This window comes from Protopterus annectens, chromosome 1.part0, assembly GCF_019279795.1.
Source record: "Protopterus annectens isolate FY-2018-M chromosome 1.part0, PAN1.0, whole genome shotgun sequence".
NCBI classification, from domain to species: domain Eukaryota; kingdom Metazoa; phylum Chordata; order Ceratodontiformes; family Protopteridae; genus Protopterus; species Protopterus annectens.
The window spans coordinates 810,044,622-810,068,497 of NC_056725.1; the positions used below are offsets into that span (position 1 = coordinate 810,044,622).

The following is a 23,876-nucleotide window of genomic DNA, read 5'->3' on the forward strand; positions in this document are numbered from 1 at the left end:
TTTATGAGTTTGTTGCTCTAAGAGGTTGAGAGGTTTTGTGTGTGTGTGTGTGTGTGTGTGTGTGTGTGTGTGTGTGTGTGTGTGTGTGTGTTACGTAGGTAGCATACCTCTCAACTGTCCAAATTTTGCAGAATGTCCAGATTTTTGCCCCATATTTTTTGTCTGTTCCTCATATATTTTGTGATCTAGAAAATCATTGAAGGCTGAAGTTGCTAAATAATGACAGACATTTGAGTTTCAGACTTCATGTCCTTTAGAAAAATTCATACTAGCACAAATCCTGTTATTCTAGCAACTTTCTCATACTAGCACAAATCCTGTTCTAGCAACTTTCTAAGTTCAAGAGAGCATCTGTCCCTGTTTATTTTAGGCTTTGTCTATATTTCTTGCACTAAGAGGTAGGTACTGTAGGGGGGGGGGGTGTGAATGAAACATCTTAGTTAGGGGTAGCAGGTGGTTAGTAATTTACTCAGGCTCAAAACCTGTACCTTAGTTACAGAAAACAAAAGCATAAATTCTCTACCCCAACTACCATGCTGCATTTTTCAAAGAACTGACATTTCAGGTTAATTTTCAATTCAAGGAACCAAGTTTGAGTGAATTTATATTATATTACTGAAGAGGCATTACAGCAAATGCCTCTTCATCGACACTAAAAGAGCGAACCGTGAATTACGAGAATGGCTGTAGCTTGGCTGGGGAGGGGGGGTGGCAGTTTGAGAGCTGTGAGTACAAATTTGAAAATCCTAGCTACACCCCTGGTACAGAGAACAAAGCTTCTTGGTTGGAGGTGTTGTAAAGGCTTTGTCTTACACAGAAAACACATTTGTGTTTTTTTCTCTTTGAGTACCATTTAATTCAGTTCTTTTTAGCAGAATACACTTACTAAGTGTTTTTTAAAAAACTAAAGGGCAACCTTTTTCCATGGACACATTTTACCCTACACAGACTTTCAAACATTTCCTAGAACTGTAGACTTAATTCACTAGATAATGTTTTTAATACTACACTTGTCATTAAATAACTGCCTGTTCTTTTTTAATAACTTTGTTGGTATATCAGCTGTTTCTATGTCCTACTTATTGTGATACTCTTATTACTTTGTATTTCTTTCTACATTTTCCAGGATGAGGATGAAACTTATCTATTGTTAGCAAGACTATAACTCAGACAACAAATTCAACTAAATAAATAAGTAAAATAAGCAAATAAATAACATTCAATTGTGTACGTGATGGCAGACAATGTTAAACTCTTCAGTGCTGTTCCTAAATCTGAAACTGCAGGCAGGTGGCCTCTTGTTTTCTCACTGGTAACATATCTCCACCACTACCAACACCAGCGTTTTTTTTTTTTTTTTTAGTAGTACTATTAGAAAGAACAGGTACTATTGCAGTTGTGATTACTATGGACATGTATTATTATGGAATGTAGACCAGTAATGGTGGATCATCATTTTGTGGAGACTAAATTTCAGCAAAAGGCACCGTTTCGGGTTCATTTAAAGTAATCCTAGTGAGGATACAGATAATTCCTCCTATTTAGCTGATAATGGATATTTTACAGGTCTTGCATCTGGTGTACTATATAAGTAAGGAAACAACTTTAGTTTATATCCCTAGCCAATGTGTTGTATTTTTCATGAAAGATGCTGATACAAGTTTAAAAATAAGTTATGTTTAAGAACCTGATCTTAGTAGTTCTGCACATTTCTATATACAGTTATACATGTTCATACGTTAGTAAAAATGTGAAATCAATATTACCATGATTTGCTAAGACTGAATGAGCTCTCTGTAAATAGTTAAGATGTTTTCTATACTGAGGGCATTTTGCTGAACTTGACAGCTTAAAATGGAAATTCTTTTTGTAGAATGAGTTTTTACTTTGGAACAAGGTGTAAATGTCTCATAAAGGAAGATATATTTTAAGAGTGTCTGTATGTTGTTACCATCTTTGGGATACCTCAGCATTTGAATAGAAATAATAATTTTAAAAAAATGCTATGATATGATACTGTATTGGCCTGATACTGACTAGATGACTGAAGAAGCTGGCATTATTAGAAGCCATTTTCTGGCTTATGTCTTACATTTGTTATAAGTAACTTGAGGAAAATTGGTGTAGCTAATTCTTTTTCTATGTTATATCATCCGTCATCAAACAAAATTCAATGTAAATGTTTATTCAGTGAAAATGTTTATTACTAAACATCATGTCTTAAAATCTCATTAAGTGCTTCTGTCCCAAATTTGACTTTATTAGACTGTGAAAACATCTCAAACATCCAAGTTTAAATGACCAGTCATGTGAAACAAGACAATAACTAAGAGTTAAAAATTCTGACACTTTATTTGCTATCTCAAAGGCTTGCTTTTCAACATATATCGAAAGTTATTTACTTCATTAATTTATATTAAAGTCCAAGCAACTAAGTTTAATTTGCCATTTATATTTCTTTTTAATTGTCAGAGCCACTCACCTCTAAAATCATCTTTAATGCGATATAATGCAGAGAAGCAACATTTCTTTAAACCATGACATTCAATTGCATATCTAGGAAGTACTTAATTGGGATGATACTACTGCAAAGATCTATTACATTCATAAACTCTTTACTGAAATCTAAGCGCAGTTCTGCCAATATAACAAAAAGAACATCCGGCTACATATATAACATTACTGGACAAACAACTGAAATTCGGAGTTAAAATGTTGCCCTGTAACAAACATTGACTCAGTTATCACCTGGTTGTAAGGTATTAATTCCAAAAACACATCTGTTCACAGCTGTCTTTATAGTGGAATTATTGACCATGGAATTTATTACACAAGATTTTATTTTCAGGTTATGGTTCATCCTATAAGAAACAATGTGTTTTTCACTCAAATTGTCTGACAATATATTATGACTACTCAAAATGTTCCAGTTATTAAAAATAATGTATTTTATTCTCTGTGAATCAGCAGCAAAAGTTAAACACATAACAGAAAAGCCTGTCTCTTTAATTCTTCCTGTTATTATTATGATTATTAATAACAACAATAACATCATTCATATCAAATTCCATGAGAACATGGAGGTTATACATAAAATTTCTTCATAAAGTAATCTCCTTAATTCTACTACTAATCCACTCAGGCTCCATCCACTAATCCACTCTTTACTAATCCACTCAGGCAGATAACCCTTACTAACAAAGCAATAAAACTTAATTTTCCTTAAATAAAATTTCAGTGAGCCTACTTATTCTAATAGCCTATATTTTCACAATATTTCCTTCAACCAGAAAAAGTTTCATACAAGAATGATTTAGATAACTTCTTATTAGCTCTGTTTTTATGAATCCATCCATCCATTCTCAGCTCCTTTTGCCATTTTGCACATTCAGCAGTGACAATCATCTTGTGCCAAGGTTTACAGCACCAAGTGGACAGCCTGTTGCAGAAGTTCATTCATACCACTTGCTCGCACACAGTCTCATCTATGGCCAATTTAGAGTGTCCAATCCACCTACTGCATATCTTTAGAATGTGGGAGGAAACCAGAGCACCCAGAGGAAACCCATGAGACTGCAGGGAAGATATGCAGACTCTGCACAGAAGGCATCCCAGCCAAGAAATGAACTAGAGAACCTGTTATTTTAGGCGACAATGCTAATAGCTGCACCACTGCGGCCACCCTCTGTTTTATAAACCTTAGTATGCAATTTACATCATGTCTAATAATGATGAGATCCAGCTAATTAATCCCATTCCAGTCATACTTGTGAGTAAACTTCAAAAACATCAGTGCACTGATTCAGATAGTGCATACACATTTGCAAATAACTAGTGTCACTAGTCCAGACTAAGTATGACATCTGTAAAATGTTTATAATGATTAGAAAAGCAGGCATGTAATACTTCTCACATACACATAAATAGTTTAGTATAACGTGGTGTTATAGTGTTCCCATGGTCACTCCATCTATTTTGCCTAAAGTACTAGTTATTGAAAAAAAAATTGTTGGACAAAAACCACATCTAATACCTCAACTAATATATGAACATCATAACTGGACGTCATTGACTTAAAATCACTACTGTCTGATGCATAAATTAAAAACAGACCAAGCTCATTTGTTTGTCACTGAATAAGGTGATTCTACATCAGTGATTTCTAAAACATCTTCACCTGTAACCAGCATGTTTTTCATGTTATCATTTCTGGAGTAAATAAGCCTCTGATATTAGGAGAGTAATTTTAATTTTTATCTTAATACATAGTTTATGTTCATTGTTTTGGTTTTGTTAGTGTTGCATTTGGAAGAGCTGGTAATAGATGTACCATAGGCTAAAGTCCTATTTTTATGAGTTGTTGGTGTGATATTGTGGTGTTGGTAATTGATGGTCCCGTACTGGAGTTTAACTAGGGGTGCCATAGTTTTGTTGGGGAAGATATGAATTTAAATACCCTGCCATAGCTGATGTTTGTGAAGGTAAAATATGCTTCATTTGGATGGAGTGAGTACAGGTCCATTCAGGTAAAATGGTACACACTACTAATTCAAGGTGGAGTGCTCAGAATATGAATGATATACAGTCGCATGACAACAGGTGAAAGGGTTTATTATGCAGACTGAGAAAATTGACAGGGTGAAGGTACATTAGTAATGGTGCATTTTTGTATCACATTTGTATACTGCATTCATGCTATATTGATACAGGCACTGTTGGGATTATCACAGGCAAGCATTACCATTGCTGGTGGTACTATAACACATGTAACGTTTTAGCTTGAAATACATGGCAATGATTGGTACATTACTGGGACTTACACAATCACATTTTATTGACAGTCTTATTGTTGTCATTTTTTGTTGTTTTTTACATAGGAAGTACATGGAATATGTGATAAATAGTTAACATTTACATGGTAATCACAGTTCTAGTGGAAATAAACTAGAGAAACAAACCATGCAAACTTTTAAATACATAGTGCAAAAAAAGTATACATTTATCAATTTACCCTGAAAAGTACTACTCAAAATAAAAGTAGAGAATGTACACCTGGGCGTATGATGAAATAATAGAGGCATAAACTAAATTTCAGGCACATATGCTACTGTAAACAGGAACAAAAACAGCTGTTGCAAAAATAAACTCAGTGCAATGATGACATTACTATCAGTTTAATACAATATAGTGTGTAGTCCTGTACACTACAGGTGACACTGGGCCAAAGTAAGCATATCTGTCTACAATCCAAATAATAACCAAGTATTTGCAATTACATTTTATACAGAAAGGTAGAAGCCTACAAACAGGTAAAATAAGAATCAGATAAATTGAAAAAAAGGAATGTGCAGCCTTAATGTAATATGAACCAGGGAATATTGTTCAGACATGAAGAACTCTTGTATTACAAATATTACTAATATTTAACCACAAATTTGGGAATCTTTGAATAGAATGTTTTTATGATTATAGTTGAGTTTTAAGAGAGAGTGTATCACAATTCACCCACTTCCCTACTTCAGTTACAGACCATAATCTTCATTAAAATTCTGCTGAGCAGGATACAAGAAGCGGTATACAATCCTAATGCCTACCAACCATTACAAGTTTATAAAAATAGAGCAGGGTGCCCAGTTCTCATCATACTCTGGTTAAACACACGATGACAACAGCAAATCCAGGAGAATTCTTCTGCTACCCTCCTTCTGGACTTAAAAAAATCTGAATCAATAAAATGTCAGTTTATATGGGTTCTACATAACCAATGAAAGATTCCACAGAGTTTTATTAATGCGTGAAAAGTACTGTATAGGACCTCTTCAACAGAAGTTACAAATGGAGTTATGTTTTTCACTTTTCCCATTACCAGGGGCACCATACACAGCTATATCTCTCAACCTCTCAGCACAAGAAATCTGGACAAAACCAAAAATAAGGGGGGGGGGCAAAGGCCCAAAATAGGGACAATTTTTAAATATTGTTCTTATTTTGATAGAATAACAGGTTTTTGCATTAACATGCATTTTCTGAATGTTATAAAGTCTGAAACTAAAATGCATGTTATTATTTATTGACTTCATTCTTCAAAGATTTGCCAGAAAATGACAAAAATGTATGTAGAACAGACCAAAACTACAAGTAAAAAATCTGGACATTCTGCAAAAATCTGGACAGCTGAGAGATATGTACACAGCTACAACCCCCCTTCTATTTGTTTTGGCTGCATTTTCTGTAGGTAGAGTGTTGAAATATAATCACATTCATTATGAGTGTATTACCTGCAGGATTGCAGGAACTGCTAATGACTTAGGGTCATTTTTAAATTCTATTGCTTCCTTCCCAAATGGTTAAGTTAATTACACTTAGACAAAGGCATTTATTTTAACTCCAGAATCCTTTTCCTCCCTAAGGGGCCACAAGTGTAACTAGTGAAAAAATGTGTCCACATGAGTATTTGCTTATCTGTGATCCTGCCTAAAATATTACATTGTAAGGGAAACCAATCAGAAAATCCATTGCAGGAAGAAATGATTTCTCTCCTTTCTTATTAAAAATAGAGTGATTACAATCTTCATCCTTTCTAAGGCACTTTTTGTCAAGAAATGTTTTCTAACTCCAGCAAAGAACTTTATGCTCTTAGGTTTAAGTTTATATGGAAATGCAATAAACTAAACATTAGCAAGAAAAAAAAAATCAAAATCCAAATGTGGTATGGACGTACCGAGATTTTATCTGTCAATAAGGAAACCAGTTTGGCTTAAGAGGATATATGAGGGAACAGTAGGTGAAAATTAAAGTGGTTGGGGTCCAGCCCGAAAATTTCTGCTTGAGCATAGAAACCAGACAGGGGTGTCCTCTCTCCACTTTGTTATTTGCATTATGTTTGGAACCACTGGCAAAGAAAATAAGGGACTCAGAAATCCAAGGATATAATTAGTATGGTAGTCATGAAAAGCTGGCTATATTTGCAGATGATATTATTTCATACCTGACAAAAACAGAAAGGGACATTACAGTGTCATGGAACATTTTGAGAATGTTTCAAATCTTTTCAGGATACAAAATTAATGAAGCTAAAACAAAGGTAATAGCGGTAAATTATGTAACCACACACAAATTGGTTCACCAATATCCATATTTATGGGGACATGATAAAATGAAGTATTTAGCAGTATGGATTAAGAATGATTCTGGTGTGGCAGCTAAGGATATGTGGGAAGAGACTAAACAAAAGATAATACAAAAAGTGAGAAAACAAAGCTCTGTTATATGGATATCAATAGTAAGATACAAGCAGTTAAAATGTTTTTAGTCCCGCTAATCTTATACACAGGTCAGGCATATTTTTATTAACCAGAGGGGAAGTTGTGGATAGCAATTAATAAAGAGCTGAAGGACTTTATCTGCGAGGGGAAGATGGCAAGAATCAAGTGGGATAAGCGGATTCTTCCAGAAGAACATGGTGGACTGGGATTACTCAATTTGAAGGGGTATTTCAAAGCAACACAGGGCTCCTATAGATAGCACAAGCAAAAAATTATAATTCATAGTGGAAAGGGATGATGACAAAACAGGGGGGAAGCTGGGACTTAAGGAGAATAACAATAATCATACAGAATATTATATTTATAAAGCAGCAGAAAGTATTCTAAGAATTAAGTCGACATGGGAATGGAGAAGGAGATTCTGCCAATTGGGGCAACTGCAATTAGGGATACAGACAATAGTCAAAAGGGGGCTGGAATTTATTGGACAAAACTGGCAAAGGAACCATGATATTGGGAGCAAATAACTAGAGAGGAAAAGTTAATAGAATGGGAATAAGCCAAGAATTTATTTAGATTTTAGGTTAGAGATTGCGTTCCAGATCAAGGACTGAAATCAGAATATAGGTAAAGAGAAAGAAATGGGGGGTCCTAAATGAAAGACCAGCACTGGTAGAGTTTTTAGTAGAATCTAGAACAGAAGATGCCGTTAAAAAGGCATAATTATTAGAAAATATAAAATATTGCATGATAACTATAAGAATCAATCAGAGAAGGTTAGAGTGGATTAGGAAGAGAGACTGGATAAGCAATTCACAAAGAAACAATGGGGGGGATGTATGTCTGCTCCCAAATATGAACCAAAGTCTAGAAGATTTAGGATCTTTGCTCCAAAGTGTTTACATAGGTATTTTTGTACCCCAAGTAGACTAAAAAGAATGTTTCCTCAGGTAGACAGCAAATGTCAGAGGTGCGATGGGGAAGAAAGAAGTAACTTGGATCATATTTTCTGGGAGTGTAATGAGTTGGCAGACTTTAAAGATTCCCTGCAGATTGCTTTTTCAGAGATATTGGGTGAGCAAATTGATGTAACTGAGGAAATTATTTTTATGAGCTATGACACAGAATCAGTATTGCCTAGATATAGTAAGGCATTGCTGAGTCTAATTATGGTGGCTGCCAAAAAAACAATTACTAGAAAATGGAAACCAAAGTCTAAACCAACTTTACTAGAAGTAGCGAATATAGTAACAGAGATAAAACAACTAGAATTGGGATCTTTAGAAAAGGGTAGGAGCAAATTACATAATAAAAACTGGAATTGTGGGAACAATACATGCAGAGGAGGAACGAGGTTTAAAAGAAGGCAGGATATGAATGAGTTATTTAATGTTTGACTGACAATAAGTGATGCATAATGTTTGCAACTACAATTGTGCCAGTGTGGTTTGTAGCATATAATTTTTACAACTGGAATTGTGTCAGGATGGTTTATTTTCATTCATATGAAAGTAAGATTGTCTGTGTCATATGTGATAATTTAATAAAAATGTTACTTGTTTAAAAAGGGAAACCCGTTTGATTTGGTGATGATGAGTATTAATAATGCCAGCAAAGAACTGCATAAGCCATTGTCCAACCAGGCTTATGTCCCTGTGTATTTAGATGCACATTTGGATAACAGTATTTTGAAAAGGGAAGGTAATGCTAGCAGAAACTGCATTTTGTTATCAAGTAGATTATCGTCTAAGCTACATATCTGTGTGGATATGAAATGGATTTCTGGCAAAATTAGCATTACAATGTTTCTCTTTTCTGAAGGGCATATAGGTTGAACAAACTCCTACACTTCATCCTTTTCAAGAACTTCACTAACCTTCCAGAAATTCAACAGGGATCAGATGGTGACAATAACTCCAACTATGCCACTGCCTACTGCAGTGTTACATTTGTGAGATATATCCAAAATGACTGATTCTATGTGACAGGTAAGCTGGCTCAGATAACTGCATTGTCAGGGTTTAAAATAGGTTGTTGCATTTATTTTGTTTTATTTTATTTATTCCTTGCTAACTGGGAGTAGAGCACTGATCCAGCTGGATGATTTGCAAGCTAAGTCCAGGTGAACATTAACTATCAGTAGACGTAATAGGAGACCTTCAGACACTAGATCCATCCCAATTTGGCTTTCTCAAAGGAAGATCATGCTTACTGATCCTGGTGGACCTTCTTGAGAAGGTCACCAAGGCAATGGATGAGGGTAAGCAGTTAACTTGACCTGGCTAAGGCATTTAATAAAATACTCCACTAAAAGGCCTTGTTCCTCTTTTGCATCTATTTTTTGGAAGACGAGTCCAATGTCAAGGGCCTTTGACTTATCAAGTTTGCAGATGATTGCATGCTAGGAGAAATCATAGAAACCTTTCAAGTCATGGCTTAAAACTCAATGCCAAGAAATTCATAGTAGTAACTTTTGGAAAGTTGTGCACCCAGGGAAACTACCCTCATGGATAAAACATCCCTAAAAGTAGACACAGTGGTCAAGGATTTGGGGACTCATGTAGATAGGAACCTGGCTCTTTACCAACATATGTCTAAGACAGTAATAAAATCATCTGTGTCACTCAACTTATAAGTAAGGGTATGGCATCTAGGTTCAGGGAAGTCAACATGCCACCGTACTCAGCCCTTATGAGATTCATCATTGAATATAACAACCCCTTCACTATGTATCTGACCATGCACATGCAACAACTGGAATATCCACAGAGGTTCCTCACAAAAATAATCCAGGGCATAAACACAATGTCCTATGCAGATTGCCTCAAAGCATAATCTCTGTGCAGTTTTTCCTGCAGACTGCTGAGAGGTGCTTTATGCCTGTCATACAAGACATTATTAGATCCCAGTCTGTTGGACCTTTTGCATATCCACAAAAAGAACAGCAGCAGAACTACTATATCTAAGGATTTAAACTGTGCTTGTAGCTTAAGCAGGACATGTTGGAGGGACAGGTATGTATCTCATAGAATCCCCATTCTCTGGAATAGGCTTCCCATCCACGTAAAGCAGAGCCCTTCCCTAACTCTATTCAAGTACAACCTGGACCAGCAGATGGAAAATGGGAAATTGATCCCTGGTCTGAAAACTATGTCTCCGATGGACAGAGACAGCCATTAAATCATGCCCTAACATACACCCCTTAAAATAACCTCTAAGGCACAATAACTCCTGAGAAATATTGGGTTGCATGGCTAGAGTTATACAGGTCCCAGTGGTTGTTAGCCTAGTATGCACATATAAACCTTTGATTTTTTTAATATTGTCAATTCTATGTGTCTGAAACCAGTTAATTATATATTGTCAGAAAAGAAAAACAAATCCACACAATGTGGGTCAGTCAAAAAAAAAACAGTGAGGATGAGGAAGTCAGACTAATATTTTATAATCTGTGACTTTTGCCTTTTCAACTGATATGATAAGCATCATTAAAATGTAGCAGGCGTGGTTTCCAAACTGATGATCTACTTACTTTCTAAGTTTTATATCAGTAGGATGAAAATGCTCTATTGTTAACATTTTGTTAAGCAGTAAAGTTTGGCTAGCACCTTCTTTAAAGCTAGTTGACCGGTAGAAAAAAGAGCTGACAAGCTAATGAGCATGTGTGGATTCTATGGTTGTCATGACATCTTTTTCTTGTCTATGCTTAGCACTGCATAGCTCTCAACGTTTTAGAGTAAGAAATCTGGACAAAATCATAAACAGTGGGGAGACAAAGGCGCAAAAATAGAGACAACTTTGAAATATTGCTCTTACAAACTTAGAAAGTTGATAGAATAACAGGTTTTGCTTTGGCATGAATTTTCTGAAGCTTATGAAGTCTGGATGTAAAGTGTCTGTCATTATTTTCTGACGTCACTCCTCAAAGATTTGGCAATGATTTGCCAGTAAACCACAGTTTTATGAGTAACAGGCCAAACATATGACACAAAAATCTGGACATTCTGCGAAAATCTGTACAGCTGAGAGATATGCTTGGCAGAGAAGAGTGTGCTGTCATTTCTGGATGACAGCCTAAATCCAGCATACGATTCTTGTGGAACCCTTTTGTTTGACAGGAAGAAGACAGTTCAAAACCAAACTAGTGGGCTTTTCTTTATATCACACAGAAAGCTAGTAGGTTCACTATCTGCACAGACAGTAACTTGATTCACTTCTTAGATATGGTGATAATACCGGCAATCAGCACTTAATACGGTATCTACTTATTGTTGCAAATTCAAAGAATGAGCCTGTGTAGATGAGAAGTTAAATGCTACTACCTTCCCCTTCTGAATATCCACATATACTGACCCTTCTCATTTTCTGCCCACTTTTAGACTGTATGACTTTTCACTATTGATGTACAAAGTTATCGTTATTGCAGATTTCAACTTTTTGACTAAACCACCATATAAACTCTTAATTTGAAATGTCTTTGCATTCACTGTTGCTACTATACATTTATATTGCATTGTTCCATAATTTTATTTGCCAACTGAAAACAAAATATTAGAAGCACATTATGAAAAAATGTTCATATTATTTAGCTGCTATGGTTACTAGTGTCATTCTACAATTTACTTTATTTATTATAATTACATTGTATATGCTTTCTGCCTTGTGGCATGGGTAATGAGTGAGAAAGGTTATTTGACCCACCTGGTTAGCAAATGTAAAATTAATAAATTAAACACATAACATCTTGTGTAGCTTCACCACCATTACCACCTTCATCATCAGCATCATCACCATCATCCACCTACTTTTAACTAGATTGCAGCCAGGCCTACTGGATTAAATGATTATCATACATAAATATGAAATTAATTCATGTGCCATAATATCACCAATGATCCCAGCCTGCTACTCACTTTTCTGATGATTTTAGTTTACAAAGGCCGCAATTTTCTGTGTAAAGAATATAATGCTGCACTTTTCTAACATACTAATTTTATTTTGCATGGACTGCAATATCCTGTGCAAAGAAACTTATGCTGCATATTTCTAAGATATTTTTCTTTTAATGGAAGTTTTTGCATTTTAAACAGGACATCAGCTGTTGCTGTAACGCACTGGAATCTCCCACTCCACCATGTCAGAGAATTTTCATTTCTGCACAAAACTTTGCATTGCCCTACTTTTTCCAGTGTATAACTCATTGTCATGAAGATACTTAGTTGTACCTATCTTTCCTTTTGCTGCAGCTTTGCTAGTTTGCTGGTGATAATTCCTGAGCAGTATTCCCATAACTTGAGGGTGGCACAGTGGTGAAGTGCATAGTGTTGTCCCCTCTCAGCAAGCAGTTATGTGGTTCAGTTCTTGGCTGGGGTGCCTTCTGTGCAGAGTCTGCATGTCCTCCCTGGGTTTTGTCCTGGTGCTCTGGTTTCCTCCCACATTCCAAAGACATGCAGTAGGTGGATTGGACACTCTAAATTGGCCTTAGGTGTGTGGTGTGGAATAACTGCAGTGACAGAGGTAGCTGCACAGTGGTATAAACCTTGGCTCTGGATGACTGTCACTGTTGAAGTGATACCTCAACGCCATGTGCAGAAATGGAAAACAGGTTGTGGATGGATGGAGCCTCCATAATTTATTTGTCCTAATTGTGAACACCTGCATGATTTCTGGAGCACTTTGTTTTTCTTTTTCTTTTTTTTTTTTGTATATTTTACTCCTTTTGTGCCCATCATCCTACCCTTCAAACTCCCAAAATGTATGCTACTGGCTAGTAATCTTTCTAATACAAACAAAGAGTGTAAGTCAATAATGTTTTCCCTTCACTTTCATCTGCCTTTTCCTTCTCAGTTGCCACCACTCTATCCACAGCTCACTGTATTTTTGTGGATAGGATAACTCACATTGTTTGAGTACTACATAACAGTCAGTTTCTCACCCCGATGCAAAATTGATAACTTCCCCTGCATAACTGACCTCCCCTGTATAATCTTCATAATAAATTATTTATCCAGTCACTGCTTGTCTTCCATTTGATGCAGTTACTCTGCAAAGGTTTCAGTCAGTTAAATAATTCAAACATTCCATTCATTCTTTTGAGTACCATAGTAGCTTCATAGCTGTTAATCTGTTACCTCAAAAATCAGAGACAAAGAGAAAAATAATTAGGAACAAAAATAAATGACAGTTTTTAAATATAAGTGCATAATTAGATTTGCATTAAAAAGCATTTTCAAAAAATAAGAAGTATTTTACTGGAATGTTTGTAACTATTTGCTTGCTGCATCATCACTGCTCCATCAAAAAATTCAGATGTTTCCCAAAGCAAAAACTGAAGCACACTTGGGGGATGTCCCTAAAAGTAAGGGGTGTTTAAAATTCTTCTGATGACAGCTGCAGTTCCTTAACTTTCTACACTGTTGCTGATGTCAGTATTAAGTGAGTGGCCAGAGATTCCCAAACAGTCACGATGGCAGTAGAAAACGTGCTTACTCAGTGAATGTACTGCCTGCAGTAATGCAATCATGAAAAGGCAATCAGCCTAAGTAACTGCACCAATTACATACTGCAATAAGTGGAACAAGGGGACCCTACAAACTCTGCAACTCTCAGGTGATGACAGGAACACAACAGGTTTGCATGGGAGAAGGTATAGAAGTCAACATATGATAGTTATTCTACCTGTGGTGCATTAGTCATGTGACTTCATACATTAGAGCTAATCATACAGCTGTAAAGTGAGACAAAGGAAACCTTACCTGTAGTACAGTACTTAAATGATGACCATAAACATACCTAATGATAAAACAATAATGCAATATAGCATGGAGGATTCTGCCTATAGTGTAATAATTAGGTGACTGCAGTGTTCCAGCCTGCTGTATACTAATAAGCCAATTTATATGACTTTTATAAATCACAGAAGATAATTTTTATCGGTATACTGGTGATCTTACAGATGGAATTGTAATTGTCCAATATCAGTTTAAATAACCCAACATTATGGCAATGAGACAGTTTAAGTTAACATTCATCATTAGCTCCTCTCATCGCTTCCATCAGCAGTACACCTGATACTTACATCGGATTAAAGACATCAAAGATAAAGAGCCAGTCCTCACAGTTTTGGCAACTTGTACAATTAAGAAATTAACTAGCTTTTTTACTGTGGCCTTCCTTGCTCCAGGGCTGGGGCATATCTGACAGAATGTACAAAATAATGCTAGTGTCCACTGATGCCAAAGATTGGTTTAAGAGTAAGTAGCATTCTGTTTTTTCCACTAACAAACCACAAACTTTCCTGTGTCCTTGTCATGTCTAGCTACTCACCGGATACTGCAATCATTGTCAATGTCTGTAAGACTCTCAGCCATGGCTGTTGAAAGGGTCATCAGGGGCAGCTTTTTCTGTTAAAGACAAAGAAAGAAAATGTTAAGAATTTTAATTTTTATTTTATTTTTATTTTACATTTCTTAACCGGGGGTGTCTGACTGAGCCGAAAAGGCCCTTTTTCAGCAGAGGCCCGGGGAGAAAAGCTCCACAAAGAAAAATTACAGACACATTTAGTTATTTAGACATGATCAGTATATTGTAATATCTTAACATGGCTGACTAATTAGCATGAATCGTTACAGTAAGAATATTATGCATTTGTTAGCTGAACAGTGAAAAATATACTCCATTGCTATGCAGACCTTTTTTAATGCCAAAGATATCAAAGAATAATCTTTGTCTTCAACCGTATAAATGTAATCCCTGGTGTTCCCATCCAAGCTTGAATTTTTGCTTAAGCCATGTATAAAATTCAAAGTTACTGTGGAAGCACTTTTCTTATTGTTAGAAAATTATTTCCTCTACTTCACACTTAACAAGGAGGATATCAGTGGTCACTAATGTTTTGTCAGGAGCTAGCTTTTAGGTCTGAAACAAAGAAACATGCATGCGCGTATTAGCACTGGATGTTTGACATAAAGTAATGAAGGCACACTTGGGAAAAGACTGCTACTCTGTCACATCCATCTGAGCACTTCTGTTATTTCCCTAAGACAGCTCTGTCTCCCATGTCATTGTCCTATTCATTTTTTACTCTGCTTCAAGTGACTGTGAGGCCCACTGATTACTTACAGCATACTATACTGCAGTTACTTCCATGACTCTACACCCTCTGATTACTTAGGGCATACTATCCTGCAGTACTTTCCATGGTTCTACAAACTCTGATTACATACAACATACTATCATGCAGTTAATTTCATGGATCTACACCCTCTGATTACATACAACATACTATCATGCAGTTAATTTCATGGATCTACACCCTCTGATTACATACAACATACTATCATGCAGTTAATTTTATGGTTCTACACCCTCTGATTGCATACAATATACTATCATGCAGTTAATTTCATGGTTCTACACCCTCTGATTACATACAACATACTATCATCACTCTCTGAAAACTAAGAGCATAGATTCCTACAGTACATTCCAAGATTTTATATCCTCTGATTACTTTTAGTAAACTATCCTACAGTACATTCTAAGATTTTATATCCTCTGATTACTTTTAGTAAACTATCCTACAGTACATTCTAAGATTTTATATCCTCTGATTACTTTTAGTAAACTATCCAATAGTACATTCCAAGATTTTATATCCTCTGATTACTTTTAGTAAACTATCCTATAGTACATTCCAAGATTTTATATCCTCTGATTACTTTTAGTAAACTATCCTACAGTACATTCCAAGATTTGATATCCTCTGATTACTTTTAGTAAACTATCCTACAGTACATTCCAAGATTTTATATCCTCTGATTACTTTTAGTAAACTATCCTACAGTACATTCCAAGATTTTATATCCTCTGATTACTTTTAGTAAACTATCCTACAGTACATTCCAAGATTTTATATCCTCTGATTACTTTTAGTAAACTATCCTATAGTACATTCCAAGATTTTATATCCTCTGATTACTTTTAGTAAACTATCCTACAGTACATTCCAAGATTTTATATCCTCTGATTACTTTTAGTAAACTATCCAATAGTACATTCCAAGATTGTATATCCTCTGATTACTTTTAGTAAACTATCCAATAGTACATTCCAAGATTTTATATCCTCTGATTACTTTTAATAAACTATCCTACAGTACATTCATTGGTTCTATAACCTCTAATTACTTACAACAAACTATCCCACAGATCCTTCCATGGTTCTATACACCCTGATTACTTGCAGCATACTATTCTGCAGTACATTCCATACCTATAAATCCTCTGATTGCTTACAACATACTATCAGGCAGTTCATTTCACAATTCTACACCCTCTGATTACTTACAATGTACTATCCTGCAGTACCTTAAATGGTTCTACACCTTCTTATTACTTACAGTATACTAACCTACAGTACATCATATGCCTATACACCCTCTAATTGCTTACAGCATACTATCCTGCAGAACATTATATGGTTTTTATAAACTCTGACTACTTACAGTATACTATCCTGTAGTACATTCATGGTTTTTCACCCTCTGATTAGTTATAGTATAGTATCCTGCAGTACATTCCATGGTTTTACACTCTCCTATTGCTGACATCATACTATCATGCAGTACACTCCATGGTTTCACATCCTTTGATTATTTTTAATGTACTGTCCTGCAGTGCATACCGTGGTTTTACACCCTTTGATCACTTATACTATACTATCATGCAGTACAATCCATGGTTTCACATCCTGTGATTACTTATAGTATACTATCCTGCAGTGCATACCATGGTTTTACACCCTTTGATTACTTATACTATCCTCTTTTCTTGATGTACTGGAAAATATTAGGTTCAACCAAACACCCTTATAATGGGCGACTTCAACTACCCCACCATTAACTGGGAAAACTACTCGTGTACCAACTCCTTAGCTCAACGCTTTCTGGAATTTATAAACTCCAATGCCCTAGAACAACTTATCCACACCCCCACCAGGGGCAACAGTATCCTAGACCTAGTCATTACCAACATGAGTGACCGGTGTTCCACACCTGAAGTCAACTCCAAAGCCAACTTCATACTTCTTAAGAAAGAAATGGTGAACTTCATGACACCCATGCAGATGGACAATACAGTTACAACTGCTGAATCCTACACAAATGCACTCTATAAGCACTTACATGAGTGCATGGATTGTGCTATCCCAAACAGAAACAAGACCCTATCCTCCAAAAAAAGAAAGACAATCTGGTGGTCCCCTGCCATAAATAAATTGTACAACAGAAGGAAGAAACTGTTGCAAAAGAGAGTAAAATCCCATGAGTGGAGGAGCTCCCTGGTCAACCTCAGTAAGAAGCTGAGATCCCTTATAAGATCCTCCAAAGCTAGCTACAAAAACAAAATCGCCTCTAAATCCAAGGACAACCACAAAGCATTCTATAGCTATGTCAAGAATCTAGATGGCAACACCCAGATCTGCTCTGAGTTACAGCACAAAGGCATGTAAATTACAGAACCAACTGATATTGCCAACATCCCGGCAGATCAGTTCAGTGCTAACTTTACCCCCCTCTCACCCCCTAAAGGGCCCATATCTATACAGGAACAATGCAGAGTCCCTGTAATCACAACTACACAGGTAAAAGCTGCACTCTCTAAAACCAAAAACACAGCATCCATGGGACCGGACAACATCCTAGGCTGTGTTTTACATGAACTTCAGAACGAACTGGCTCCCCACTTAAGCACCATGTTCAATAATAGCCTCGCATCAGGCTTTGTGCCCACTGAATGGCGCACAGCAACAGTTATCCCACTCCACAAAGGGGGAGCCACCACTGATCCCGGGAACTATCAACCTATTAGCCTGACGAGCCTGGTCTGCAAGGCCATGGAATGTGTCATCATGGAACTCATAAACAAAGACGTTGGTAAACTCCAAACTCTGGATCCCACCCAGTTCGGGTTTGTGAAAGGCAGATCATGCCTCCTGAACCTGATCGACTTCTTTGAGGCAGTCACCAAAGCCGTGGATGAGGGTAAGGTGGTTCACACAGCCTATCTTGACCTTGCCAAGGCTTTTGACACCATCCCCCATTCTGGAATTATAGCTAAACTCACTAAACTAGGTATAAATCCCTACATCACAAGATGGGCTGCCAACTGGCTCACTGACAGAACCCCCACTGTAAAAGTTGCAGACTCCAAATCTGACCTCAAAGCAGTGACAAGTGGAGTACCACAGGGTTCCGTCCTGGGACTTCTCCTGTTTGGTATCTACTTATCTGAAGTACAAGTTAACAAAGAAGGCCACTGGCTAACAAAGTTCGCAGATGACTGAATACTAGGAGCCATAGTCAAGTCCCCAAATGATGTGGACATCCTACAGAAGGGCCTCACTGAGACAGATGCCTGGTGTTAGAGCCATGGCCTCAAGCTCAATGTCAAAAAGTGCAGTGTCATCCCCTTTGGTAAAAACTCTGTACCCATGAACTACAACATAGGCAGCAATCTACTTAAAACTGAATGCGTGATAAGAGACCTTGGGACCCAGGTGGACAGTAGTCTCTCCTTTGATAGTCACATTGCCACAGTAGTCAGGAAGTCCCTCTACATGGCACACCTCATCATAAAAGGGTTCTCATCCAGGAAAAAAGAGGTCAATGTTCCCCCCTACTCGTCACTCATTAGACCCATTAAAGAGTACAATGCCCCTTTTGGAATGTACCTCACAAGACATCTGCAGCAGCTGGAAAGGCCACAGAAGTACCTCACAAAGAGGATTACTGGCCTCAAACAAATGCCCTACACTGACCGCCTCAAAAAACTCCAGCTTTACTCCATAGCATATCGCCTACTCCAAGGTGATCTCTGCCTAACATATAAAGCTATGTCAAACCCAGAGTTGTTGGACATGCTACACCTAAATAAATCCCAATCCCTCCGAGCTACATGCTCTAGGGACCTAAACCTTGTCACCACAATAAACAGGACACGCTGGAGGGATAGATTCCTGTCCCAGAGACTTCCTATACTGTGGAACAAGCTACCCATCTATGTCCAGCAAAGTTCTTCATTAGCACTCTTCAAGAAAAATCTTGATGAGTGGATGGGAAATAGGAAATACACCCCGGGGATCACTTCTGTGTCTCTTCTCGACAGTGGCACAGGAAAATAACTTTCTTGGGTGGCGTACGCCACAGAACCTTGGTGGCTAGGCTTACATAGGCCCTTGGCCAATAGCCTAGTACCTACCTATGAACCTATGAACCTATACTATCATGCAGTACATTCCATGGTTTTACATCCTCTGACTACTTACAGCATACTATCATTCAGTTAATTTCACCTCTCTACACACTCTGATTACTTACACCATACTATCTTGCAGTACATTAAATGGTTCTACACCTTGTAGTTAGTTACAATATACTTTCCTGTAGTACATTCTATGGTTCTACACCCTCTGATTACTTACAGTATACTATCCTGCTGTACATTCCATAGTTTTATACCCTCTTATTATTTGCAGTATACTATCATTCAGTTCATTTCACAGGTTTACACCCTCTGATTACTTAAATCATACTACCCTGCAGTACCTTAAATGGTTCTACACCTTCTGGTTATTTTCAGTATACTTTCCTGCAGTACATTCCATGGTTCTACACCCTCTGATCATTTACACCACTCTATCATGCAATTAATTTCATTACTCTACACACTCTAACTACTTACATCATTCTATCCTGCAGTACCTTAAATGGTTCTACATCATCTTATTACTTACTGCATTCTATTCTGCAGTTCAGCCCATGCTTATACACCCTTTGATTACTTACTGCATACTATCCTCTAGTACATTTCATGGTTTTACACCCTCTGATTACTTACATCATACTATCCTACAGTACAGTCCATGGATTTACACTCTCTGATTACTTACTGTATACTATCCTGTAGTACATTCCATGGATTTACACTCTCTGCTTACTTACATCATACTATCCTACAGTACAGTCCATGGATTTACTCTCTCTGATTACTTACTGCATACTAGCATGCAGTACATTCTGTGGTTTTACACCCTCTGATTACTTACAGCATACTATCCCACAGTAAATTCCATCGTTTTACACCCTCTAATTACTTACAGAATACTATCTTGTAGTACATTTCATGGTTTTTGCTATGGACCACTGGCAAAATGGCTAGGGTCTTTGCTTCCCATGCTCAAGGTTTGTTTGCGTCTTTTGGCTTTTCCCGATTAGGGTTCGCCACAGCGGAACTCCGGTCCGCTAATGATTGGTAGTGGATTTTTACATACTGGGTTACCAGCCTTGGCGCACAACCTTCAACGAAGGCACGCCCCATTCACGTATGCCTCCACACAGAAAACGCTCTAGCGGAGAATCGAATGGGACAATGTCTTGCTGTGAGGCGACAATGCTACTGCAGCACAATGTTTAATTTCATGGTTTTACACCCTCTGATTACTTACAGCATACTATCCTGCAATACATTCTATGGTTTTACACCCTCAGACTGCACAGAGAGTACTGTCATACAGTACCTTCCATGGTTTTACCATGGATCATTGGTATAATGGTTAAGGTCTTTGCCTCCCATGCTCAAGGTACAAGGTTAAATTTCATGGTTTTACACCCTCTGATTACTTACAGAATACTATTTTGCAGTACATTCCATGGTTTTACTATGTGAACACTGACACAATGGTTAAAGTCTTTGCATCCCATGCTCAAGATACAATGTTTAATTTCATAGATTTACACCCTCTGATTACTTACAGCATACTATCTTGTAGTAAATTCCATGGTTTTATACCCTCTAATTACCTACAGAATACTATCCTGTAGTACATTCCATGGTTTTACACCCTGTAATTACTTATCCGAATACTATCCTGCAGTACATTCCATGGTTTTACACTCTCTGATTACTTGTAGCATACAATCCTGCAGTACATTCTATGGTTTTACACCCTGTAATTACTTATCAGAATACTATCCTGCAGTACATTCCATGGTTTTACACCCTGTAATTACTTATCAGAATACTATCCTGCAGTACATTCCATGGTTTTATCATGAACCATTTTCATAAAGGTTAAGGTTTTTGTTTTGCCTCCTATGCACAAAGTAGAGGGTTTGATTCTAACCTCTGGCCAATGCTTGTATGGAGTTTGCATGTTCTCCTGGCTCTGTGTGGGGTGTCTCATCATCTTCTTTCAGCTGTTCCTGTTAGGGGTCGCCACAGTGGATCATCCGTTTCCACTTCCTCCTGTTCTCTGCATCTTGCTCTGTGACACCAACCACCTGCATGTCCTCTCTCACCACATCTATAAACTTTATCTTAGGCCTTCCTCTTTCCCTGTTACCTGGTAGCTTCATCCTTAGCATCTTTTTCCCAATATACTCTGCATCCCTCCTCAGCACATTCCAAACCAACATAATCTTGCCTCTCTGGCTTTTTCGCCAAACCTTCCAACCTGGGCTATCCCCCTAATATACTTATTCCTAATCCTGTCCACCCTCGTCACACCCAGTGCAAATCTTAACATCTTTAACTCTACCACATCCAGCTCTAACTCCTGCCTTTTTGTCAATGCCACTGTCTCCAACCCATATAACATAGCTGGTCTCACTACCCTCTTGTAGACCTTCCCTTTCACTCTTACTGGTACTCGTCTGTCACAAATCCCTCCTGACACTCTTCTCCACCCACTCCATCCTGCCTGTACTCTCTTCTTCACCTCACTTCTGCACTCACCATTACTCTGAACTACTGATCCCAAGTATTTAAACTCATCCACCTTCGCCACCTCTACTCCTTGCATCCTCACCATTCCTCTATCCTCCCTCTCATTCACACACATATATTCTATCTTAGTCCTGCTGACCTTCATTCCTCTTCTCTCTAGAGCATATCTCCACCTCTCCAGGGTCTCCTCCACCTGTTCCCTACTCTCACTACAGATCACAATGTCATCTGCAAACATCATAGTCCACGGAGACTCCTGTCTGATCTTGTCTGTCAACCTGTCCATCACCATTGCAAATAAGAAAGGGCTCAGAGCTGATCCTTGATGTAATCTCACCTCCACCTTAAACGTATCCGTCACTCCCACCGAAGACCTCACCGCTGTCACACTACCCTTGTACATATGCTGTACCACTCTTACATACTTCTCTGACAGTCTCTCACCTCCCAAAAAACATGCTGAGTGTTTCAACCTCCAACTCACCCATGAATGGAACTGTGGGCATCTCTAGATGGTGCTCTATAAGGGACAGAGTTGTACAGACCAACCACTTTGGGCATCAGCTGTGATGCACAGTATCCTCAAGTTAGGAGAACACAGTGCATCATGTCAGGGCTAGCCTTTTGGTGGTGTAAAAACTGGCACTACATGATTCGGTCATGTTGACTAATGTTGTCAAATGGGCATAGTTATTTGTCAGTAATAAGTGGGATGAGGACCTGGTCTACTCCGACCAATACTAGTGACACATGCATGTGCACCTATCGGTCAGTGTCTGCCTGCCATAAAGGCCAACAGCCCTGGATTAATAAGGTAATAGGTGTCCAGTGTCCAGTTGGCTTTGTTTCTTGAAAGCTCGACATAAATCCAATTAACCTGCCAAACATGAACAAAGAGCTGTTACACTCAATGTAGGTTCACTGACAGGATGCAGCTTGAAAATGGATGACATGAAGGCTAGACATCTCATGTATCCAGGAAACAAGATAGAAAGACAGTGCAGCAAAGCCTCTTGGCTTGGGGTCCAGAGTCTACTACATAGGAGGAAGAGAACAAACTAGAAATGGTGTGGGAATTGTGGTGAGAGAGAGGCTTCAGAAGACAGTGAGTGATGTTATTAGAATTAGTGACAGACTCATATCAATCAGACTCCAGTGTAAGGATACCAGACTGTTCATAATCTCAGCTTATGCCCCACAACAGAGTTGTAATTTTAAAGAAAAGAGTGTATTCAGACAGCCGTTGCAGGACCTGCTAGATAAAGCAGGACAACATGAATTGGTCTTGATAATAGGTGATCTGAATGCATATATTGGGACAGATGGAACAAGAAATGAGGACTAGCTGTGTCCACTTAGTTGGGGTAACATGAACAAAGAAAGAGAGGCGGTTCTAGGCTTCTGTCTGCCAAATGGCTTAATGATGGCCAACACATGGTTCAGCAAGAAAGGCAGTCACAAGATCATATACAAGAGTGGCCAACATGCATCTCAGGTAGAATTCCATCTATTAAGGAAAGGGCACTGGGGTAGAATCAGCAATTGCAAAGTTATCCCCAGTGAAACAGTTAGCCCACAGCATAAACCACTGGTTGACACAATTAGCTGCAAGCAGTGGTCAGTGAAGGCTCTAATGTCAACAGAGACTTGGCTGAAGACCTGGAAGTTGATTGGAGAGTTCAAGAATTACCCAGGGCTCTAGCACCTCAAGAAGAGGAAATAGGTGGAGCTGAAGAAGAATGGCAGTTCCTTTAAACAGCATGTGTGAGGACTACAGAACAGGCATGTGGCCATACCTCTTAAATGTACAGATTTTCATATACCGTCC

At 37.8% G+C, this 23,876-nt stretch overlaps 1 protein-coding gene across 1 annotated transcript in view; it reads right to left on the reverse strand.

The window, feature by feature from the left end:
• Positions 1–23,876, reverse strand: part of SH3BP1 (SH3 domain binding protein 1) — a 1,277,628-nt gene that overhangs the window by 747,403 nt on the left and 506,349 nt on the right. The window contains exon 4 of the mRNA XM_044063342.1: positions 14,592–14,668. Within this exon, the coding sequence (XP_043919277.1) occupies positions 14,592–14,668 (77 nt within the window). The remainder of the gene's footprint in view (positions 1–14,591; positions 14,669–23,876) is intronic.